The sequence below is a fragment of the Onthophagus taurus genome, chromosome 10, assembly GCF_036711975.1.
Source record: "Onthophagus taurus isolate NC chromosome 10, IU_Otau_3.0, whole genome shotgun sequence".
NCBI classification, from domain to species: domain Eukaryota; kingdom Metazoa; phylum Arthropoda; class Insecta; order Coleoptera; family Scarabaeidae; genus Onthophagus; species Onthophagus taurus.
The window spans coordinates 8,862,207-8,881,091 of record NC_091975.1 but is presented as its reverse complement, the minus strand read 5'-3'; the positions used below and the strand labels follow the sequence as shown (position 1 = coordinate 8,881,091).

The following is an 18,885-nucleotide window of genomic DNA, read 5'->3' as shown; positions in this document are numbered from 1 at the left end:
AAAATGATGGGATAAAATGTTATGGACAAAAAACGTTGTAAATAACATAAAGAAATATAATCCATAAGAGATTTTATATCATTATTGATTATTACCAACTTAACAGATTTGAAATTCGAAAACACTCAAATTAGACGTTTTGAGTAAAATGGGTTACAACTCAAAACGTAAAAATGATGAGATAAAATGTTATGGACAAGAAATGTTGTAAATAACATAAACAAATATAATCCATAAGAAATTTTATGTTATTGCTGATTATTACTAACTTAATAAATTTGAAATTCGAAAACACTCAAATTAGACGTTTTGAGTTAAAATGGGTTCTAACTCAAAAAGTAAAAATGATGGGATAAAATGTTATGGACAAAAACCGTTGTAAATAACACAAAGAAAAATAATCCATAAGAGATTTTATGTCATTATTGATTATTACCAACTTAACAGATTTGAAATTCGAAAACATTCAAATTAGATGTTTTGAGTTAAAATGGGTTCTAACTCAGAAAGTAAAAATGATGGGATAAAATGTTATGGACAAAAAACGTTGTAAATAACATAAAGAAATATAATCCATAAGAGATTTTATATCATTATTGATTATTACCAACTTAACAGATTTGAAATTCGAAAACACTCAAATTAGACGTTTTGAGTAAAATGGGTTACAACTCAAAACGTAAAAATGATGAGATAAAATGTTATGGACAAGAAATGTTGTAAATAACATAAACAAATATAATCCATAAGAAATTTTATGTTATTGCTGATTATTACTAACTTAATAAATTTGAAATTCGAAAACACTCAAATTAGACGTTTTGAGTTAAAATGGGTTATAACTCAGAAAGTAAAAATGATGGGATAAAATGTTATGGACAAAAAACGTTGTAAATAACATAAAGAAATATAATCCATAAGAGATTTTATGTCATTGCTGATTATTGCCAACTTAACAGATTTGAAATTCGAAAACACTCAAATTAGACGTTTTGATTAAAATGAGTTATAACTCAGAAACTAAAAATGATGGGATAAAATGTTATGGACAAAAAACGTTGTAAATAACATAAAGAAATATAATCCATAAGAGATTTTATGTTATTATTGATTATTACCAACTTAACATATTTAAAATTCGAAAACACTCAAATTAGACGTTTTAAGTAAAATGGGTTATAACTCAGAAAGTAAAAATGATGGGATAAAATGTTATGGATAAAAAACGTTGTAAATAACATAAAGAAATATAATCCATAAGAGATTTTATGTCATTATTGATTAATACCAACTTAACAGATTTGAAATTCGAAAACACTCAAATTAGACGTTTTGAGTTAAAATGGGTTATAACTTAGAAAGTAAAAATGATGGGATAAAATGTTATGGACAAAAAACGTCGTAAATAACATAAAGAAATATAATCCATAAGAGATTTTATGTCATTATTGATTATTGCCAACTTAACATATTTGAAATTAGAAAACACTCAAATTAGACGTTTTAAGTTAAAATGGGTTCTAACTTAGAAAGTAAAAATGATGGGATAAAATGTTATGGACAAAAAACGTTGTAAATAACATAAAGAAATATAATCCATAAGAGATTTTATGTCATTGCTGATTATTACCAACTTGACAGATTTGAAATTCGAAAACACTCAAATTAGACGTTTTGAGTTAAAATGGGTTATAACTCAGAAAGTAAAAATGATGGGATAAAATGTTATGGACAAAAAACGTTGTAAATAACATAAACAAATATAATCCATAAGAGATTTTATGTCATTGCTGATTATTACCAACTTAACAGATTTGAAATTCTAAAACACTCAAATTAGACGTTTTGAGTTAAAATACGTTCTAACTCAGAAAGTAAAAATGATGGGATAAAATGTTATGGATAAAAAACGTTGTAAATAACACAAAGAAAAATAATCCATAAGAGATTTTATGTCATTATTGATTATTACCAACTTAACTGCATTAAAATTCGAAAACACTCAAATTAGACGTTTTGATTAAAATGGGTTATAACTCAGAAACTAAAAATGATGGGATAAAATGTTATAGACAAAAAACGTTGTAAATAACATAAAGAAATATAATCCATAAGAGATTTTATGTCATTATTGATTATTACCAACTTAACTGCATTAAAATTCGAAAACACTCAAATTAGACATTTTGATTAAAATGGGTTATAACTCAGAAAGTAAAAATGATGGGATAAAATGTTTTAGACAAAAAACATTGTAAATAATCAAAAATATATATAACTCATTGTTGTTACCATTCATTGTTGATTTTTACCAACATAACAGGAAACTAATGCCCTATAATTATCAAACCGAAATGGTTATCCGAAAAAAATATCGTCAAATATACAGTGTGTCCCCGAATAGGTGAAACGACTCTTATAAAATGTTAAGTTTTTTCTATTATAATTGTCATCTTTTGGGGTTCAACCCTGTTTGGTTAAAGACTAATTTTGAACATATTTTCAAATTTTAAAAAACAAGGGTGTGTTGACACTAAAGCAAAAACTTCTTGTGTGTCAGGTAAAGTACCAATAACCATATTTATGGATTTTTCCCCGGTTCCATAACACTGAATCACATAAACTTTTTCCTCTAATGTTAACATTGTACTTAAAAGACAGTTTAAGTTTACTAAATTACAGATTAACAGTGACAGGTAAGCAATTTTGTTTTCCCATGGCAATCTTTGTTAAAAATAAAATTGTTTGATATGGATTTTTTCAAAGTAGACCGAAATTTGCATATGGCCATAGTTTTTCATTTTGAACAAAAGTTCTTAGTAACACTTTCACGTACTGTAAACAGAAAAGGTACAAAAAGTGTTTTTCTTTCACTGTCAAGGCTCACTTCTTTTTTAAAAATTGAAAATATGTTCAAAATTAGTCTTTAATCAAGCAGGGCTAAACCACAAAAAATGACAATTAATATCTAAAAAATTTTACCTTTTATAAGAGTCGTTTCACCTATCCGTGAAGTAGATAGATGACAGTTGTAATCATTTCTGCCTAATTGTCTAAAAATGGACGTCACCATCTCTATATATGTCACCAATTTTACCCATCATTGTGATCAGGTGGGTCACAATTCGCTGATTTTTAATGGGTTTCTCTCTTCCCTGCCGTCCGGATGTTGATGCAATACATTTTCTGCTCTTCAAATTTTTGAACAAACAAGGCTCTGATGAATGAACTCATAGAACTTTATCCATAGACTCATAGATCCTCTGCTTTGTGAGTTCTGGATATTTTGCAGAAACGTAAGTGTTAGTAAGAATTTGCCAATGGAGGAAACACTACAAGTTCTAATGGTCTTAGATGAGAGATCCATTCTAGCATGTATATCATCTATATCTTCCTCCCACTTTGAATGCATCTGCTTCTCTTCACTTTACCAACTTGGCTAAAATGCATTGATATTTGTGGAATAAAATAGAAATTAGTGCAAAATTAATGCACAACTTTTGGACAACTTTGTTTTTTTGAAATTAACGCATTGAAATAGTTTTCTTGAAAGCAGGTATTTTAAGTCCTGTTTATTGTATCACCTCACGGTTCAAATTTCTTCTGTTCCATATTTGGAACGTCTCTCTCGTGAATGGAACCTGAATAATGCATACGAATTCGTTGGAAACGGCGTAAAAGAAAAGTCGCACGATACGTGACGGCGAAGTTCCAACGGTTGGACATCACGCGATCCGATTTAATTCGACGACCGGCGGCGTCCGCGGCGCGGGTTTTTCAAAACGCAAAACAGGTTTTTGGGCCACGGCACTCCTTCTCCCCGTTGTTGGGTTCTTCTATCGTCGTTTCATCTTCCCCTTTGCGAAGAAGAGAAAGACCGCCCACGTAGCGGCATGCCGAAGCCCCGACCACACGACGAAGAAAGAGATAAAGGAGATCGCGTCGTTTTATCCGGTTATCCGACTCCCGGGGTCTCATTGTGCTCGCGTACCGAGAAAGTAACGTAATTGACGTGCAAAGTCTCAAAGTCCGATTGTTTCTCTGCGTCTGACAGTCGGGAATAAATTCCAATTAGAACTGGCCGACCCTGAAATCGTTCGTTTGCTTCCTACTCCTTTTTTTTTAATCCAAATCGATACTGAAAAAGATAATTTGTTGCTATAAAAAATTCCTTCCCACATCACTTTCTTTTCAAAATACAAATACAGGAAGTAAGCGTAACCTGATACTTCAGCACGAAGTATGGGGGGTTCTGAGAAACCGATAAGCTCTCTTCTACATACTTACGCAAAATTGAAATTTGCGCGGATCTACGAATCAATAGACTCGATTCTATGGACGGTTTTACGGTCTCCGGAATGCGGCTTCTGCGAAAAGTCAACGATCGCCAAGTTTTTGCCTCCTCCTCTTTCGGTCTCGCGCGCGAAAGGATTGTGGCAAGAAGGACTCCTTCTATGGTTCGTAATTGGTTTTCTCTCCTCAAGACGCGTACACATACAGTTATTTTCCTATCGCGGCAGAACGGGACGTGTTTTACAACAAACGCAAAGTTTTGTAATCCTCCTTAACGAATAAAATCACGAATGTTACCAAATTTATAATTAAACTTTAAATGAACGCGTTCGTTGAACTTTCTAATTCCTTCTTGTACCTAGAGTGAGAAAGAGAATGCGCGTGACAGTCTAATTTTGGACATTGGTTGCTCTCAGGAAGCGATCCTCAAGTCCAAGTACCACCAAAAAAAAATCTAAACCTCAACCCGGGGAAGTCACTTCTACTTAATTAAATGAGATTCTTCTTTTACCCGTGACTAAACCGGCGCAATAAAGACGATGACACACTACGATAACGCCACCAACCGGTACCACTAACAATAAGATCTTTTTGACATCTGCTGTCTTCAATTAGACCTTGTTAGGAGTTAACTTAACTTTATTGTTATTATTACAATTTTTTACCTTTCATTGCTAAGTTAGATCAAGTTGATACTTGAGATCATTTTCTTTTCTTGAGCTATGCGGAACGAATCCTGTTACTTTACTTGACCTCGTTAATAATAATTTTTTTGAGAAATTAATGGTTTAGAAAGTTTTTTTTTTGTGGATTGACATTTTTCACATGGCCTTAAATCGTACCCTTGAGAAAAAAATAGCCAAGAAAAGAGGAGCTTTATCTGAAAACGTTTAAAAATAGCGCCCTAACAGACACACAGACGGTTTACGAACAAAGAACCACGTAAAAATAACCACACGCCGATGATTTAGTGCGTGCATATAATCACCCGGCGTTTTCTGATGTAATAAAAAACTAATTTATGCACGCCGACAAGTGAAAAAACGTTGTGAGTCACGCACATACTGGTAGTTGTAAATAATAAGAATGAATGTTATCGTCTAGACAGGCAGGTGTATATAGTATATAGATTTTTTAGCCGAACAAATTTGAAACGAGAATTTTAAACAAGCTTTTCAATCAACAACAAGTCATCAGAATGAGCAAATTACGCCAATTGGTGTAATTGCCTTGATGTATTGGAGTCTTGTTTAAAGATGTTTAGGTTCGTTGCCACCAAACTTTTGCTATTGGGTGCTTAAATATTGAGAAAAATGTATAATTTTGATGAAATATCATATTTTATATGAAATATTTTATTCTTAACAATATTGCTCTCTTTCATTTTTGCTCTTAAATGCGTCAAAATTGAGAAAAATTCAAAATTATGAAAATTTTATGAATTTGTTGTTTTCAAGTTACTAATGGTAACACTCAGGAATCGAAGCATTTTACGAAAAAATCATTAGAACAAAAGTTGTTGCAAATTTTATTTATAACAATATTGCTCTCTTTCATTTTTGCTCTTAAATGCGTCAATATTGAGAAAAATTCAAAATTATGAAAATTTTATGAATTTGTTGTTTTCAAGTTATTAATGGTAATACTCAGGAATCGGAGCATTTTACAAAAAAATCGTTAGAACAAAAGTTGTTGCAAATTTTATTCTTAACAATATTGCTCTCTTTCATTTTTGCTCTTTGATGCGTCAATATTGAGAAAAATTCAAAATTATGAAAATTTGATTAATTTGTTGTTTTCAAGTTAATGGTAACACTCAGTAATTGGAGCATTTTACAAAAAATCCATTAGAACAAAAGTTGTTGCAAATTTTATTCTTAACAACATTGCTCTCTTTCATTTTTGCTCTTAGATGCGTCAATATTGAGAAAAATTCAAAATTATGAAAATTTTATGAATTTGTTGCTTTTAAGTTATTAATGGTAACATTCAAGAATCGGAGAATTTTACAAAAAAACTCTTAGAGCAAAAATTGTTGCAAATTTAATTCTTAACAATATTGCTCTCTTTCATTTTTGCTGTGAAATGCGTCAATATTGAGAAAAATTCAAAATTATGAAAATTTGATGAATTTGTTGTTTTCAAGTTAATGGTAACACTCAGTAATCGGAGCACTTTACAAAAAAATTGTTAGAACAAAAGTTGTTGCAAATTTTATTTATAACAATATTGCTCTCTTTCATTTTTGCTCTTAGATGCGTCAATATTGAGAAATATTCTAAATTATGAAAATTTTATGAATTTGTTGTTTTCAAGCTATTAATGGTAATACTCAGTAATCGAAGCATTTTGCAAAAAAACCGTTACAACAAAAGTTGTTGCAAATTTAATTCTTAACAATATTATTCTCTTACATTTTTGCTCTTATATGCGTCAATATTGAGAAAAATTCAAAATTATGAAAATTTTATGAATTTGTTGTTTTCAAGTTATTAATGGTAATACTCAGGAATCGGGGCATTTTACAAAAATACTGTTAGAACAAAATTGTTGCAAATTTTATTATTAACAATATTGCTCTCTTTTATTTTTGCTCTTAGATGCGTCAATATTGAGAAAAATTGAAAGTTATGAAAATTTTATGAATTTGTTGTTTTCAAGCTTAATGATAACACTCAGGAATCGGAGAATTTTACAAAAAAACTCTTAGAGCAAAAATTGTTGCAAATTTAATTCTTAACAATATTGTTCTCTTTCATTTTTGCTCTTAGATGCGTCAATATTGAAAAAACTTCAAAATTATGAAAATTTTATGAATTTGTTGTTTTCAAGTTATTGATGGTAACACTCAGGAATCGGAGCTTTTACAAAAAAAACCGTTAGAACAAAAGTTGTTGCAAATTTTATTGTTAACAATATTGCTCTCTTTCATTTCTGCTTTTAAATGCGTCAATATTGAGAAAAATTCAAAATTATAAAAATTTTATGAATTGGTTGTTTTCAAGTTATTAATGGTAACACTCAGGAATCGGAGCATTTTACAAAAAAAATCGTTAGAACAAAAGCTGTTGCAAATTTTATTCTTAACAATATTGCTCTCTTTCATTTTTGCTCTAAGATGCGTCAATATTGAGCAAAATTCAAAATTATGAAAATTTGATGAATTTGTTGTTTTCAAGTCAATGGTAACACTCAGTAATTGGAGCATTTTACAAAAAAAACCGTTAGAACAAAAGTTGTTGCAAATTTTATTTATAACAATATTGCTCTCTTTCATTTTTGCTCTTAGATGCGTCAATATTGAGAAAAATTCAAAATTATGAAAATTTTATGAATTTGTTGCTTTTAAGTTATTAATGGTAACATTCAAGAATCGGAGAATTTTACAAAAAAACTCTTAGAGCAAAAATTGTTGCAAATTTAATTCTTAACAATATTGCTCTCTTTCATTTTTGCTGTGAAATGCGTCAATATTGAGAAAAATTCAAAATTATGAAAATTTGATGAATTTGTTGTTTTCAAGTTAATGGTAACACTCAGTAATCGGAGCACTTTACAAAAAAATTGTTAGAACAAAAGTTGTTGCAAATTTTATTTATAACAATATTGCTCTCTTGCATTTTTGCTCTCAGATGCATAAATATGAAGAAAAATACGAAAATTTGATGAATTTCTTTGTTTTACTCGTGGTCAATAGTGACTCAGGAATCGAAGCATGTTATAAAAAAACTTTTAGAACAAAAGTTGTGGCAAATTTTATTCTTAACAATATCGCTCTCTTACACTTTTGCTCTCAGATGCATAGATATCAAGAAAAATACGAAAATATGGAAATTTTATGAATTTCGTTGTTTTACTAGTCAATAGTGACATGCAGGAATCGGAGCATGTTATAAAAAAACTTTTAGAACAGAAGTTGTGGCAAATTGTATTCTTAACAATATTGCTCTTTTACACTTTTGCTCTCAGATGCATAGATATATAGATATCAAGAAAAATACGAATATATTGAAATTTGATGAATTTTGCTCTCTTTCATTTTTGCTCTTAAATGCGTCAATATTGAGAAAAATCAAAATTATGAAAATTTTATGAATTTGTTGTTTTCAAGTTAATGGTAACACTCAGGAATCGGAGCATTTTACAAAAAAACTCTTAGAACAAAAATTGTTCCAAATTTAATTCTTAACAATATTGCTCTCTTTCATTTTTGTTCTTAGATGCGTCAATATTGAGCAAAATTCAAAATTATGAAAATTTTATGAATTTGTTTTCAAGTCATTAATGATAACTGATAACATTCAGAAATCGGAGCATTTTACAAAAAAATCATTAGAACAAAACTTGTTGTAAATTTAATTCTTAACAATATTGCTCTCTTTCATTTTTGCTTTTAAAACGTCAGTATTGAGAAAATTCAAAATTATGAAAATTTGATGAATTTGTTGCTTTTTCAAGTGAATGGTAACACTCAGTAATTGAGTGAAGAAAAGTTGTTGCAAATTTTATTTATAACAATATTATTCTCTTATTGGCTTTCTTTAAACTACGGCATCGTGATCCCATTCTTTTTTTAACATGTAGATAGCACTCTAGTTTTTCTATCGGAATATTATATGGATTCAAATCTAATAATCCTTTATATGTGGCACTATCGCCATCACCAATATATCGCGAATATTTCACACCGTATTCATATCACTAATAGAGCGACCAAACATGTCTTTCACACTGTCGACTTCCATTTTTGAAGCTGATCTTTTATGATTTATGTCACAATCATCTTCGTGTAGTGAGAGAATTTTCCTTCTCTAATGTCTGCTTCTTCTCTTCTTCTACAGCTCTTTGCATACTGAATTTACAAACCGATTCTGCTGCTGTCCATAAATTCGTGAAACATCCAGCGAAAGTTTGATGATAAAATTTACTTGCTAAATCCATTAAATCGCAAAAAAGATTAATTCCGTTTATTCCGATACCCAAAAGACACATCACAGCCACTAAACGTCTATTTATTTCAAATGCATTTTCAATCATACGCTCGGATTTGATGTACGAAACACCACATTCACACATCACAGCAATTTTGAAACCTAAAGCTCGCGGACTTGCTTGATTAAAAGTACGGTACTCGCGGTAGATTGCTCTAATGTATGTTGGTTTCCCGTAAAGTTTCGTTTTCGTGAAACTGATCTACGCCTGGGAGTGTCTTTAGTAACTTTTTGGTTTGAATAAAGAGGTCTTTCACTCATTTTTACTAAAATAACTGCTCAGTATAACGGTCACAGTAAAACTGAATATATCTGGCTCCGAAAACATGTGACGTAGTTATAAACGAAATATTCCACAAGGGTAGAAATATTCGTAATTTCTGCTACAATTTAGAACTATGTAACTCAAAAACTATCTCAAATATTCATTTGAAATTTTAGTATGTTATTTTTAAAGGTATAGAGTCTATACCTTCCTATATTGATAGTCTATACCAGGGGTGGCCAAGCTCCTTGATAGTCCGAGCCATTTTTCAAAATTCGAAATTTTTCGCGAGCCGCAATTAAATACGTATATATTAACCGTTGGTCTATACTCTATACTATAGACTATCAAAATACGAAAAAAAAAAATCTCGATTTTTCAAAATTTCACACTAGGTGTGCCTCTTAATGATAACATTCAGGAATCGGAGAATTTTACAAAAAAAACCATTAGAACAAAAGTTGTTGCAAATTTAATTCTTAACAATATTGCTCTCCTTCACTTTTGCTCTCACAATCAGATGCGTAAACAATAATCGAAGTTTTCTAAATCGGTAGGGTTGGCAACACAGTTTCTTTGTTTACTTTTCTTCGCGGTAGTTTTTAAAAGCTGTCAAAATACGGTTTAATAATGGTTGTAGACATTACGCGTTGTTCGAGATTTATGGAACTCCGGACAAAAATAAACAGAGCCCCGATAAGAACGCAATGAAACAATAAGCTTGAGCCGTGCGCGCGCAATCAAAACATCATTAATAATAAAAAAAGAGTTGGTTGTGTCGTCGCCGTTGGACCACCACCGTTGCAGATAATTTCATAACGTTACCTTGCAGCGTATCTCATTACGCGTGATTTCACTATAGCTAAGTTGCGCCGCGGAATGTTATCGCCAAAGAACGAAAAACGACATCGACGAAGAAGTTAATGAAGACGACTTCGATATACGATACAAAACCGCAACATCGAGTTTTGTAATAAGATATTTTAATATTTCTTAAATAAATATTATCTTTCCTTTTCCCTGAAATCAGTCAACAGTTTTTATTGACCCAAGCATGATTCATTCAAATAAATGCAGACGAAGATTATTTACTTGAACCAGAAATGAATGGAACCCAACTAAAAAACGAACGGCGACGGCCCCGTTACGGATTGATTGATGGCCGTGGATAGAGACGGTGCATTCGGCTCGGTTGAGTTCCGTCAAACAGAAACGGCTTTGTCCGGAATCTATTATCGCGCGAAAAGTGGGCACAGGTCCAGACCTGCATCTCTTCTTCATCTTGGCGATTTTCGACTTTATTATTATTAAAGCTCTCTCTACGCGATGTCCCTTGAACTTGGTGCAATGAACTTCGTTCGTATGTACGCACCGGTGCCAATCGTTCCGGCATAGGTTAAAACCTGGGCTAGGCTCTTGGCATGTGTAGGCATCGACGTAGGCGTTAAACTCCACGTATTGCCCGAACTCGATGGAACTCGATGTGTGGCGAGTTCTTTAAGAGAGAAAGAGACTTCCTTTCGACTTGATTGACGAGAATATAAACTTATTACTCAATTTCCGTTCTCAAAATTATTATTTCTATACATTAATTCATGATTGATACTTTAACTTACTTTCATCCTCATATGTCTCTAATTTTTACACCCTTAAACACAATATGTTATTATACCTCATACCTATATCATTTTGCGTAATGTTCCGCCAAGAAGTTATAGCAGGAGGAGATTTTGAACCATTTTGTGTTGATATTGATGACTTAGTTACAGCAATTATATCATATTGCGTTGGAATTGATGTTGATTAAACTATCTTTTAAAATATCTCTCATTAATATGTCTTGATTTATTCGAAAGTTATCAAAGAAAGAACTTTACGATTTTAGCCATTTAAAGCAGTTTCTAACTTAGTTGAAGATATCCCAGTAATTCTAACTTAACATATCATATTGCATAATGTTCTTTATTAAGTTCTTTAGCAAAGAAGGCAGATGAGATAATTTTGGATTAATTATTGCCAATCTAATAATCTATATGGGTTGGGTTTTATATTTATTCTATATTGGGTTTTCTGATCCGAACCAGAATTGGCGTCAAATTGAACTATCTAGACCATCAAAGGCTGCGCTACCGGGGGTGCAAGAGGTGTTTCTTTTGCAGTATTTAGACCTGTAAGCAGTAGCTAGTCTTCAGAAAGCAGTATTTAGTCTCCACAAAGCAATTTTAGTCTTTAGAAAGCAGTATTTAGTGTTCCAGACGTTGTATTTAGACCTGTCGGCAGTATCTAGTCTTCAGAACGCAGTATTTAGTCTTCTAGAAGCAGTATCTAGTCTTCTGCCAACGTTATGTATGTTTTCTCCAACAATATCTTATCTTTCTTTTGCAGTACTTTGACCTGTCAGGAGTATCTAGTCTTCGGAAAGCAGTATTTAGTCTCCACAAAGCAATTTTAGTCTTTAGGAACCAGTATTTAGTGTTCCAGACGCTGTATTTAGACCTGTCGGCAGTATCCAGTCTTCAAAAAGCAGTATTTAATCTTCCAGAGCAGTATCTAGTCTTCAGAAAGCAGTATTTAGTCTTCTAGAAGCAGTATCTAGTCTTCTGCCAACGTTATGTATGTTTTCTCCAACAATATCTTATCTTTCTTTTACAGTACTTTGACCTGTCAGGAGTATCTAGTCTTCAGAAAGCAGTATTTAGTATTTCAGACGTTGTATTTAGACCTGTCGGCAGTATCTAGTCTTCAGAAAGCAGTATTTAGCCTTCTAGAAGCAGTATCTAGTCTTTTGCCAAAGTTATGTATGTTTTCTCCAAAATATTTTATCTTTCTTTTGCAGTATTTAGACCTGTTAGCAGTATCTAGTCTTCAGAAAGCAGTATTTAGTCTCCACAAAGTAATTTTAGTCTTTAGAAGGCAGTATTTAGTGTTCCAGACGCTGTATTTAGACCTGTCGGAAGTATCTAGTCTTCAGAAAGCAGTATTTAGTCTTCTAGAAGCAGTATCTAGTCTTCTGCCAACGTTATGTATGTTTTCTCCAACAATATCTTATCTTTCTTTTGCAGTACTTTGACCTGTCAGCAGTATCTAGTCTTCAGAAAGCAGTATTTAGTCTCCACAAAGCAATTTTAGTTTTTAGAAACCAGTATTTAGTGTTCCAGACGCTGTATTTAGACCTGTCGGCAGTATCCAGTCTTTAGAAAGCAGTATTTAATCTTCCAGAGCAGTATCTAGTCTGCAGAAAGCAGTATTTATTTTTTAGAAAGCAGTATCTAGTCTTCTGCCAACGTTATGTATGTTTTGTTCTTGATACTGACAGCTACTTCTTTCTGGGTGTCTATCATCATCTTTTTGGGAGCCTCTTATTATTTATACGGATCTTGTACCACCCGATACCTCATTTCTGCAGCTGTTACTTTGCTTTTGTGCTTATCCTGCATTGGCAGAGTTTCCCTATTGGTGATTTCCTGTCCTGTACAATAACAAGACAAGTCCGTTGGTTTCTTGTTCATATTCTTCGCATTCTTTTATTAAACACATAAGTATTGCCATGAAAAATCATGTTTGGTTTATAATCAATTTTTTGTTTTCTCTGAACAGTAATTTCAGACTTCATGTGGACTTTGGAACAATGTAATTCCTGTTTTTTGCTGATGTCTAGTTTATAACTATTGCAATTTCAGACTTTTTCTTGCAAATTAACCTTCTAACCAGAGTATTGCCGACTATTCGCTATTCCGTTTGGTTTTTCACCAGTATAATTTTTAAATTTTTGCTGAAGTATGGATTATGATTATTCCAGGACCTCACTCCGGTTCTTCTTTGTCATTAATGCCACGCGACATCTAAAGAAGATATGATGTACAAAAGCTTCATTTTGCCATAATGTTGGTGGAGAACTTTATTCTTCTCCAAGTATAGCAGTCACCAATGTTCCAAAACGAGTCGAATTTGTTTATTCATTATCTCACAGATACCCACAGGCAAACTAATTGGGTCCGATTTAAACTCTCACATTAAAATATATTTGTATCTAAGTTAATATATTTTTGCTGACCATTTTGAATGAACACCTGTTATAAAAATAACACAATGGATTTCCTAGAATCCAAAAAACAACCGCTACCTAACAGGTTTAATCAACTAAAAAGTAGATTATCATGCGGTTAAAGTTATTTAAAAAGTTGTAAAAGAAATGGGGTCATTCGCCGACAGTGGTATTGTTTTTCTGGGGATTCCTGGACTACTTTGAGGGTCGTCTTTGTCTCCTTGGCGTTAGTTGTCATCAAGTTGAGGAGATCCTCAACTACCTGGAGATTTGCTGTTGTCTCCTTCAACTCAGTTTTCATCAAGTGGGGGAAATTCTGGGTATCCTGGACTACTGGAGTTCTGTCTTTGTCTCCTTGATCTGATCAACTGAGATCCGGAGAATCCTGGACTAAGTGGAGGTTCGTTGTTTTTCTTTTTGATCTCCTTTGTCATCAAGTCGAGAGATCTTGGGGATACAGTAATGGTCTATGGTTATTTTCATGCTCACTTATCATATGCCATTCTCGCTTGGGGTTCATTCTGCACATGCTGCTCGGGTGTTTAGCGCTCAGAGACGATGTATCCGAGTGATTTCGAATTTAAAATTCTCTGAGTGTTGTAGAGCTAAATTTGTAGAGTTAAAAATCTTAACTCTACCTTGTATTTATATATTTAACTGTCTCCTTTGCATTAAAAAAAATCTTCAGAATTTCAAAAGACATGATGAGGTCCATCATTATGGAACCAGACACCATGATAACCTCATGATTGATTATACTCGCACTGAAAGACCTAGGGATGGCACTAATTATTATGGAATTAAATTTTTTAATTTGTTGCCTAATCCCATTAAATTACTTGATATTAATAATTTTAAATCAAGGATCAGAAATTACTTGTTAGCGAGAGCATTCTACAGTGTGGATGAGTACTGTCTGAGCACTTTTGATGACCTAGTATAGGCCTTATCTTGCATGCCTTACTCGTCTGGATTTGTGCCGTCGTTTATTGTAGATGTAGTTTTAAGATGTTCTTAATGTTGTTAATTGACTAGTGGTAATGTTACATGTATTTTTTATTATTTTGTTTGTTATGTATTATACGCTTTTCTGACTTGCGCAAATACTATAGTATGACGTCCCCAATAAAGGTTTATTATTATTATTATTAAATAGAGACGTTCTTGGACCTGGACTAACTCGGGAACCATTATTTTCACTTTACCCTTCATGTTCATCTAGTATAGGAGATTCTGGCCTACCAGAGGAACCATTTTATCCTAACGTTCTTGAAGTACTTGGAGGTATCTCCTTGACACCCGTTTCTGGGAAGATCTTGGTTTACCTCAAAGTCTATCTTTGCCTTCTTGACCTACATGGCTACCTAATTCAGGAGATCCTGATGATTTTGGACTACCAAGAGGAACACCAATTTGGCCTTTATTATCTTGATCCCGTTATTAACCAGTTCTTGTCTCCTTGATGTCAGTTGTTATAAAGTGTAGAAGATTTTGGGGATTCCTGGACTACCTTGAGGTTCGTCCTTGTCTCCTTGGCGTTAGTTGTCATCAAGTTGAGGAGATCCTGAACTACCTGGAGATTTGCTGTTGTCTCCTTCAACTTAGTTTTCATCAAGTTGGGGAAATTCTGGGTATCCTGGACTACTGGAGTTCTGTCTTTGTCTTCTTGGTCTGAGAATCCTGGACTAGGAGGCGAATAAGGTGATGGGGCAGGTCTGGGGGTGGGGAGAGAGATTATTTGGAAGGGATATGGGAAAAAGGAAGATGATATTTGAGTGCTTGATTAGAAGTGTTATGATGTACGGAGCGGAGCTTTGGGGGTGGAAAGAGCAAGGGCTGTTGGAAGGCGTACAGGCTAGGTATTGGAGATGGGTTTTGGGATTGGCTAAAGAGACGCCGGAGTACATAGTCAGAGAAGAGGTGAAGGTTGATAAGTTAAGAGTGGAGGCGGGTAAAAGGGCGGTACGTTTTGAGGAGAGGGTTGAAGGGAGGTCTCAATGTAAAATTTTGGGGGAGTGCTGGAAAGAGATTAAGGCAGGGAAAGGGGGTTACGGGTAACGAGGGAGGGAGGAATATTTCAGAAGGGTGGCGTACTCACTGAAAGCGGTAGATGATAGAAGGAGGGAAGGGATTGAGATGTGGAAAGAGCTGGAGAGCAGGGATAGAGATGTACAGAGGCAAGAAAGAAGGGGGCAGATAAGGGAGAGCAGGTACAACCCTAAGTACGAGGAAATAATAACGGAGGGATTGCCGAAGTACCTGTCGGTGGAGGGGGATGAGGAGGGGAAGAGGATGGTGGCAAGATTCAGATGCGGCAATGAGGAGAGAGCGAATAGGTATTGGATGAGAGATGAGGAGAGGGGTTGTAGGCTATGTGGGGGGGAGTGGGAGTCGTTGGAGTACCTACTGAGGGAGTGTGACGAGCTAAGAGAGATGCGGGGAGGAGTAGGATAGGAAATAAAATGTATTGTATTGTAATGTGATATATGTAATTGTAGTATTGCTAAAAATTTAATTGTTTGTGGAATGTATTGCTGATTTGGTAGCAATAAACTTAATTAATATTAGCTGCTTGATCTCAGTTATCATCACGTCGAGGAAAATTCTGAATTACCTGAAGGTCCAACCTTGTCTTAATCTTAGTTGTCATCAAGTCGAAAAAATCTTGGGCATTTTGAAATACCTGGAGTTATGCTACTCCCTTCTTGATGTCAGTTGTCATCAAACCGAAGAGTTTTGGGGGTCCTGGACTACTAGTTTGGCCTTGACCATCGTGTTCAACTAGTTTATGATGATTTTGGACTATTTGGTGGTTTACCATTGCCTCCTCGATCTCGACTCTCATCAAATAGAGACGTTCTTAGACCGGGACTACCTCGGGACCCATTATTTTCACTTTACCCTTCATGTTCATCTAGTATAAGAGATTCTGGCCTACCAGAGGAACCATCTTATACTAACGTTCTTGATGTACTTGGAAGTATCTCCTTGACACCCGTTTCTGGGAAGATCTTGGTTTACCTCAAAGTCTATTTTTGCCTTCTTGACCTACATTGCCATCTAATTCAGGAGATCCTGATGATTTTGGACTACCTAGAGGAATACCAGTTCCTGTCTCCTTGATGTCAGTTGTTATCAAGAGTAGAAGATTTTGGGGATTCCTGGACTACCTTGAGGTTCGTCCTTGTCTCCTTAGCGTTAGTTGTCATCAAGTTGAGGAGATCCTGAACTACCTTGAGATTTGCTGTTGTCTTCTTCAACTCAGTAGGGGAAATTCTGGGTATCCTGGACTACTGGAGTTCCGTCCTTGTCTTCTTGATCTGATCAACTGAGATCCTGAGAATCCTGGACTAAGTGGAGGTTCGTTCTTTCTTTCTTGATCTCCGTTGTCATCAAGTCGAGAGATCTCGGGAATCCTGGACTACCTGGAGGTCCTCTATTAGCTGCTTGATCTCAGTTATCATCACGTCGAGGAAATTCTGGACTACCTCATCAAATCTGTGTTATAAAAATATTAAAATGTTATAAAAATAACACAATAGATTTCCTAGAATCGGAAAAACAACCGGTACATAACAGGTTCAATCAACTAAAAAGTAGATTATCATGCGGTTAAAGTTATTTAAAAAGTTGTAAAAGAAATGGGGTCATTCGCCGACAGTGGTATTGTTTTTCGGTTATCTTTCGAAGTCTCAGAGAGCCGATGATTATTACGCAAAAGTGTTACATCGGCGAGTAAAACGAAACGAGCGCGGTGGGAAAAACTTCGGCACACCTTCTCAGATGTCGCTTTCCTTATAGGGAAAGTACCACTGTGTGCGGGTCTGCGGTATCTTTAAAGATACCGCGAAACATGCGGAGAATATTTTCACTATGTAAATATAGCCTCAATAAATGTGGTGAATATTATCGAAAAGAATTCGTTTTCTTTTTATTTAATTAAAGTATATTGTTTAGTTTCAATTTGTTAGATTTGCAAATTGAAAATCCTCTTTTACATTATGCAAGAAACGTGTCCCCTCAAGTACAACGACACGGTAAACAACTTATGCATGTATGCACATTACGTAATCGCTTCCACTTGATACGCCTCTAGTGTTTTATGGGTTCCTTATCGCCACGCTCGGCCAGTTCCTCGACTAATGTATCCACATCCTTCCCGAAAACTCAAAAAAGCCACTACTTACATTAAGGTGTATTTTAAGTATCGATTATTTCGTTTATTGAAGTATTTAATTGATTTTGCTTGTTCTAGCCGAAAGCGATATTTCAACTTTCGCACTGTTGAAGAAGCATTACTCGTCCAAATACGATGTTACGACCAACTTATTTTCTGCTGAGACGAGGCCATCGGCGGTTAGAGACCTCTACGAAGCTGCAGCCAAAACTCCGGTGCATTTGATGAGGCAAATGGACAAATGGAGGCGGGATGGGCATCGGTCTTCAAAATTCTTCCTTTGCACTCCCGTCTTGGGAAGGAAAAGAAGAATTAAAACCAAGGTGGATATTGATATCGAGACGAGTATGGTAAGAAAAATGTGTTTTGATTTAAACGCTTAAATTATCGTATCAAGTATGCAACCAATATCACCGTATTTTTATTGCAATACGCGATTTGCGTATGATGCGTATTGCACTGTGATATTGGTTGCATAACCTATATATCCCGTTTTCATTCATGATTCATATAAGTAATTAGCGTGACCTTGCGTGATGACTTTGTATAGCTTCACGTAAAATGAATCGATAAACACCAGACTTACGTCGCGACGAGGCGTATAAGCTAACGGTTTAAAGTAAAATTTAAATAGTACACCCATTTAAAACACATCCTGCTTTTCTGACCCCATCTCGTTTCAACTCTTAGATCATAAATCTCTCCGTCTTTCTCTTCAAGACGTTTACGTTCAGAATGACTTAGTACAGAGAATAGGAGGCGGTGGTTTATTAGGTATTCAAAGAGAACAATGGATGTATGTGCCAATTTCAAAACGGACGTCAACTTATTTGATTAACAAAAGACCCAAAAATAACTCTTGTTTACAATTTTTATTATTTTAGCCTGCAGCTGTAGAAGAATTACGTCGTTGGACATCGAACGAAGCATTAGGAGACATCACCGTTACAACGGACTGTCAAAATAGGATACCTCCAACCCACGTGACTTTGACAGATGGTGACGTCACTGACACTGTTTTATCAGACGACGAAGCCATTGACCATAAATTACCATCGCCTGAAGAGCAGCAACAAGTCATCGCGATGAGGTAAAAAAAAAAATTAAACTTGTA

General features: G+C 34.3%; 1 protein-coding gene across 4 annotated transcripts in view; it reads left to right on the top strand.

The window, feature by feature from the left end:
* The window catches only part of LOC111428884 (NHS actin remodeling regulator GUK-holder), a 63,004-nt gene that overhangs the window by 16,118 nt on the left and 28,001 nt on the right, over nt 1–18,885 (top strand). For all 4 annotated transcript variants that reach the window (XM_071199498.1, XM_071199497.1, XM_071199496.1 and 1 more), the window contains 2 exons: nt 17,850–18,121; nt 18,656–18,861. In XM_071199498.1, the coding sequence (XP_071055599.1) occupies nt 17,996–18,121; nt 18,656–18,861 (332 nt within the window). In that variant the 5' untranslated portion in view covers nt 17,850–17,995. The remainder of the gene's footprint in view (nt 1–17,849; nt 18,122–18,655; nt 18,862–18,885) is intronic.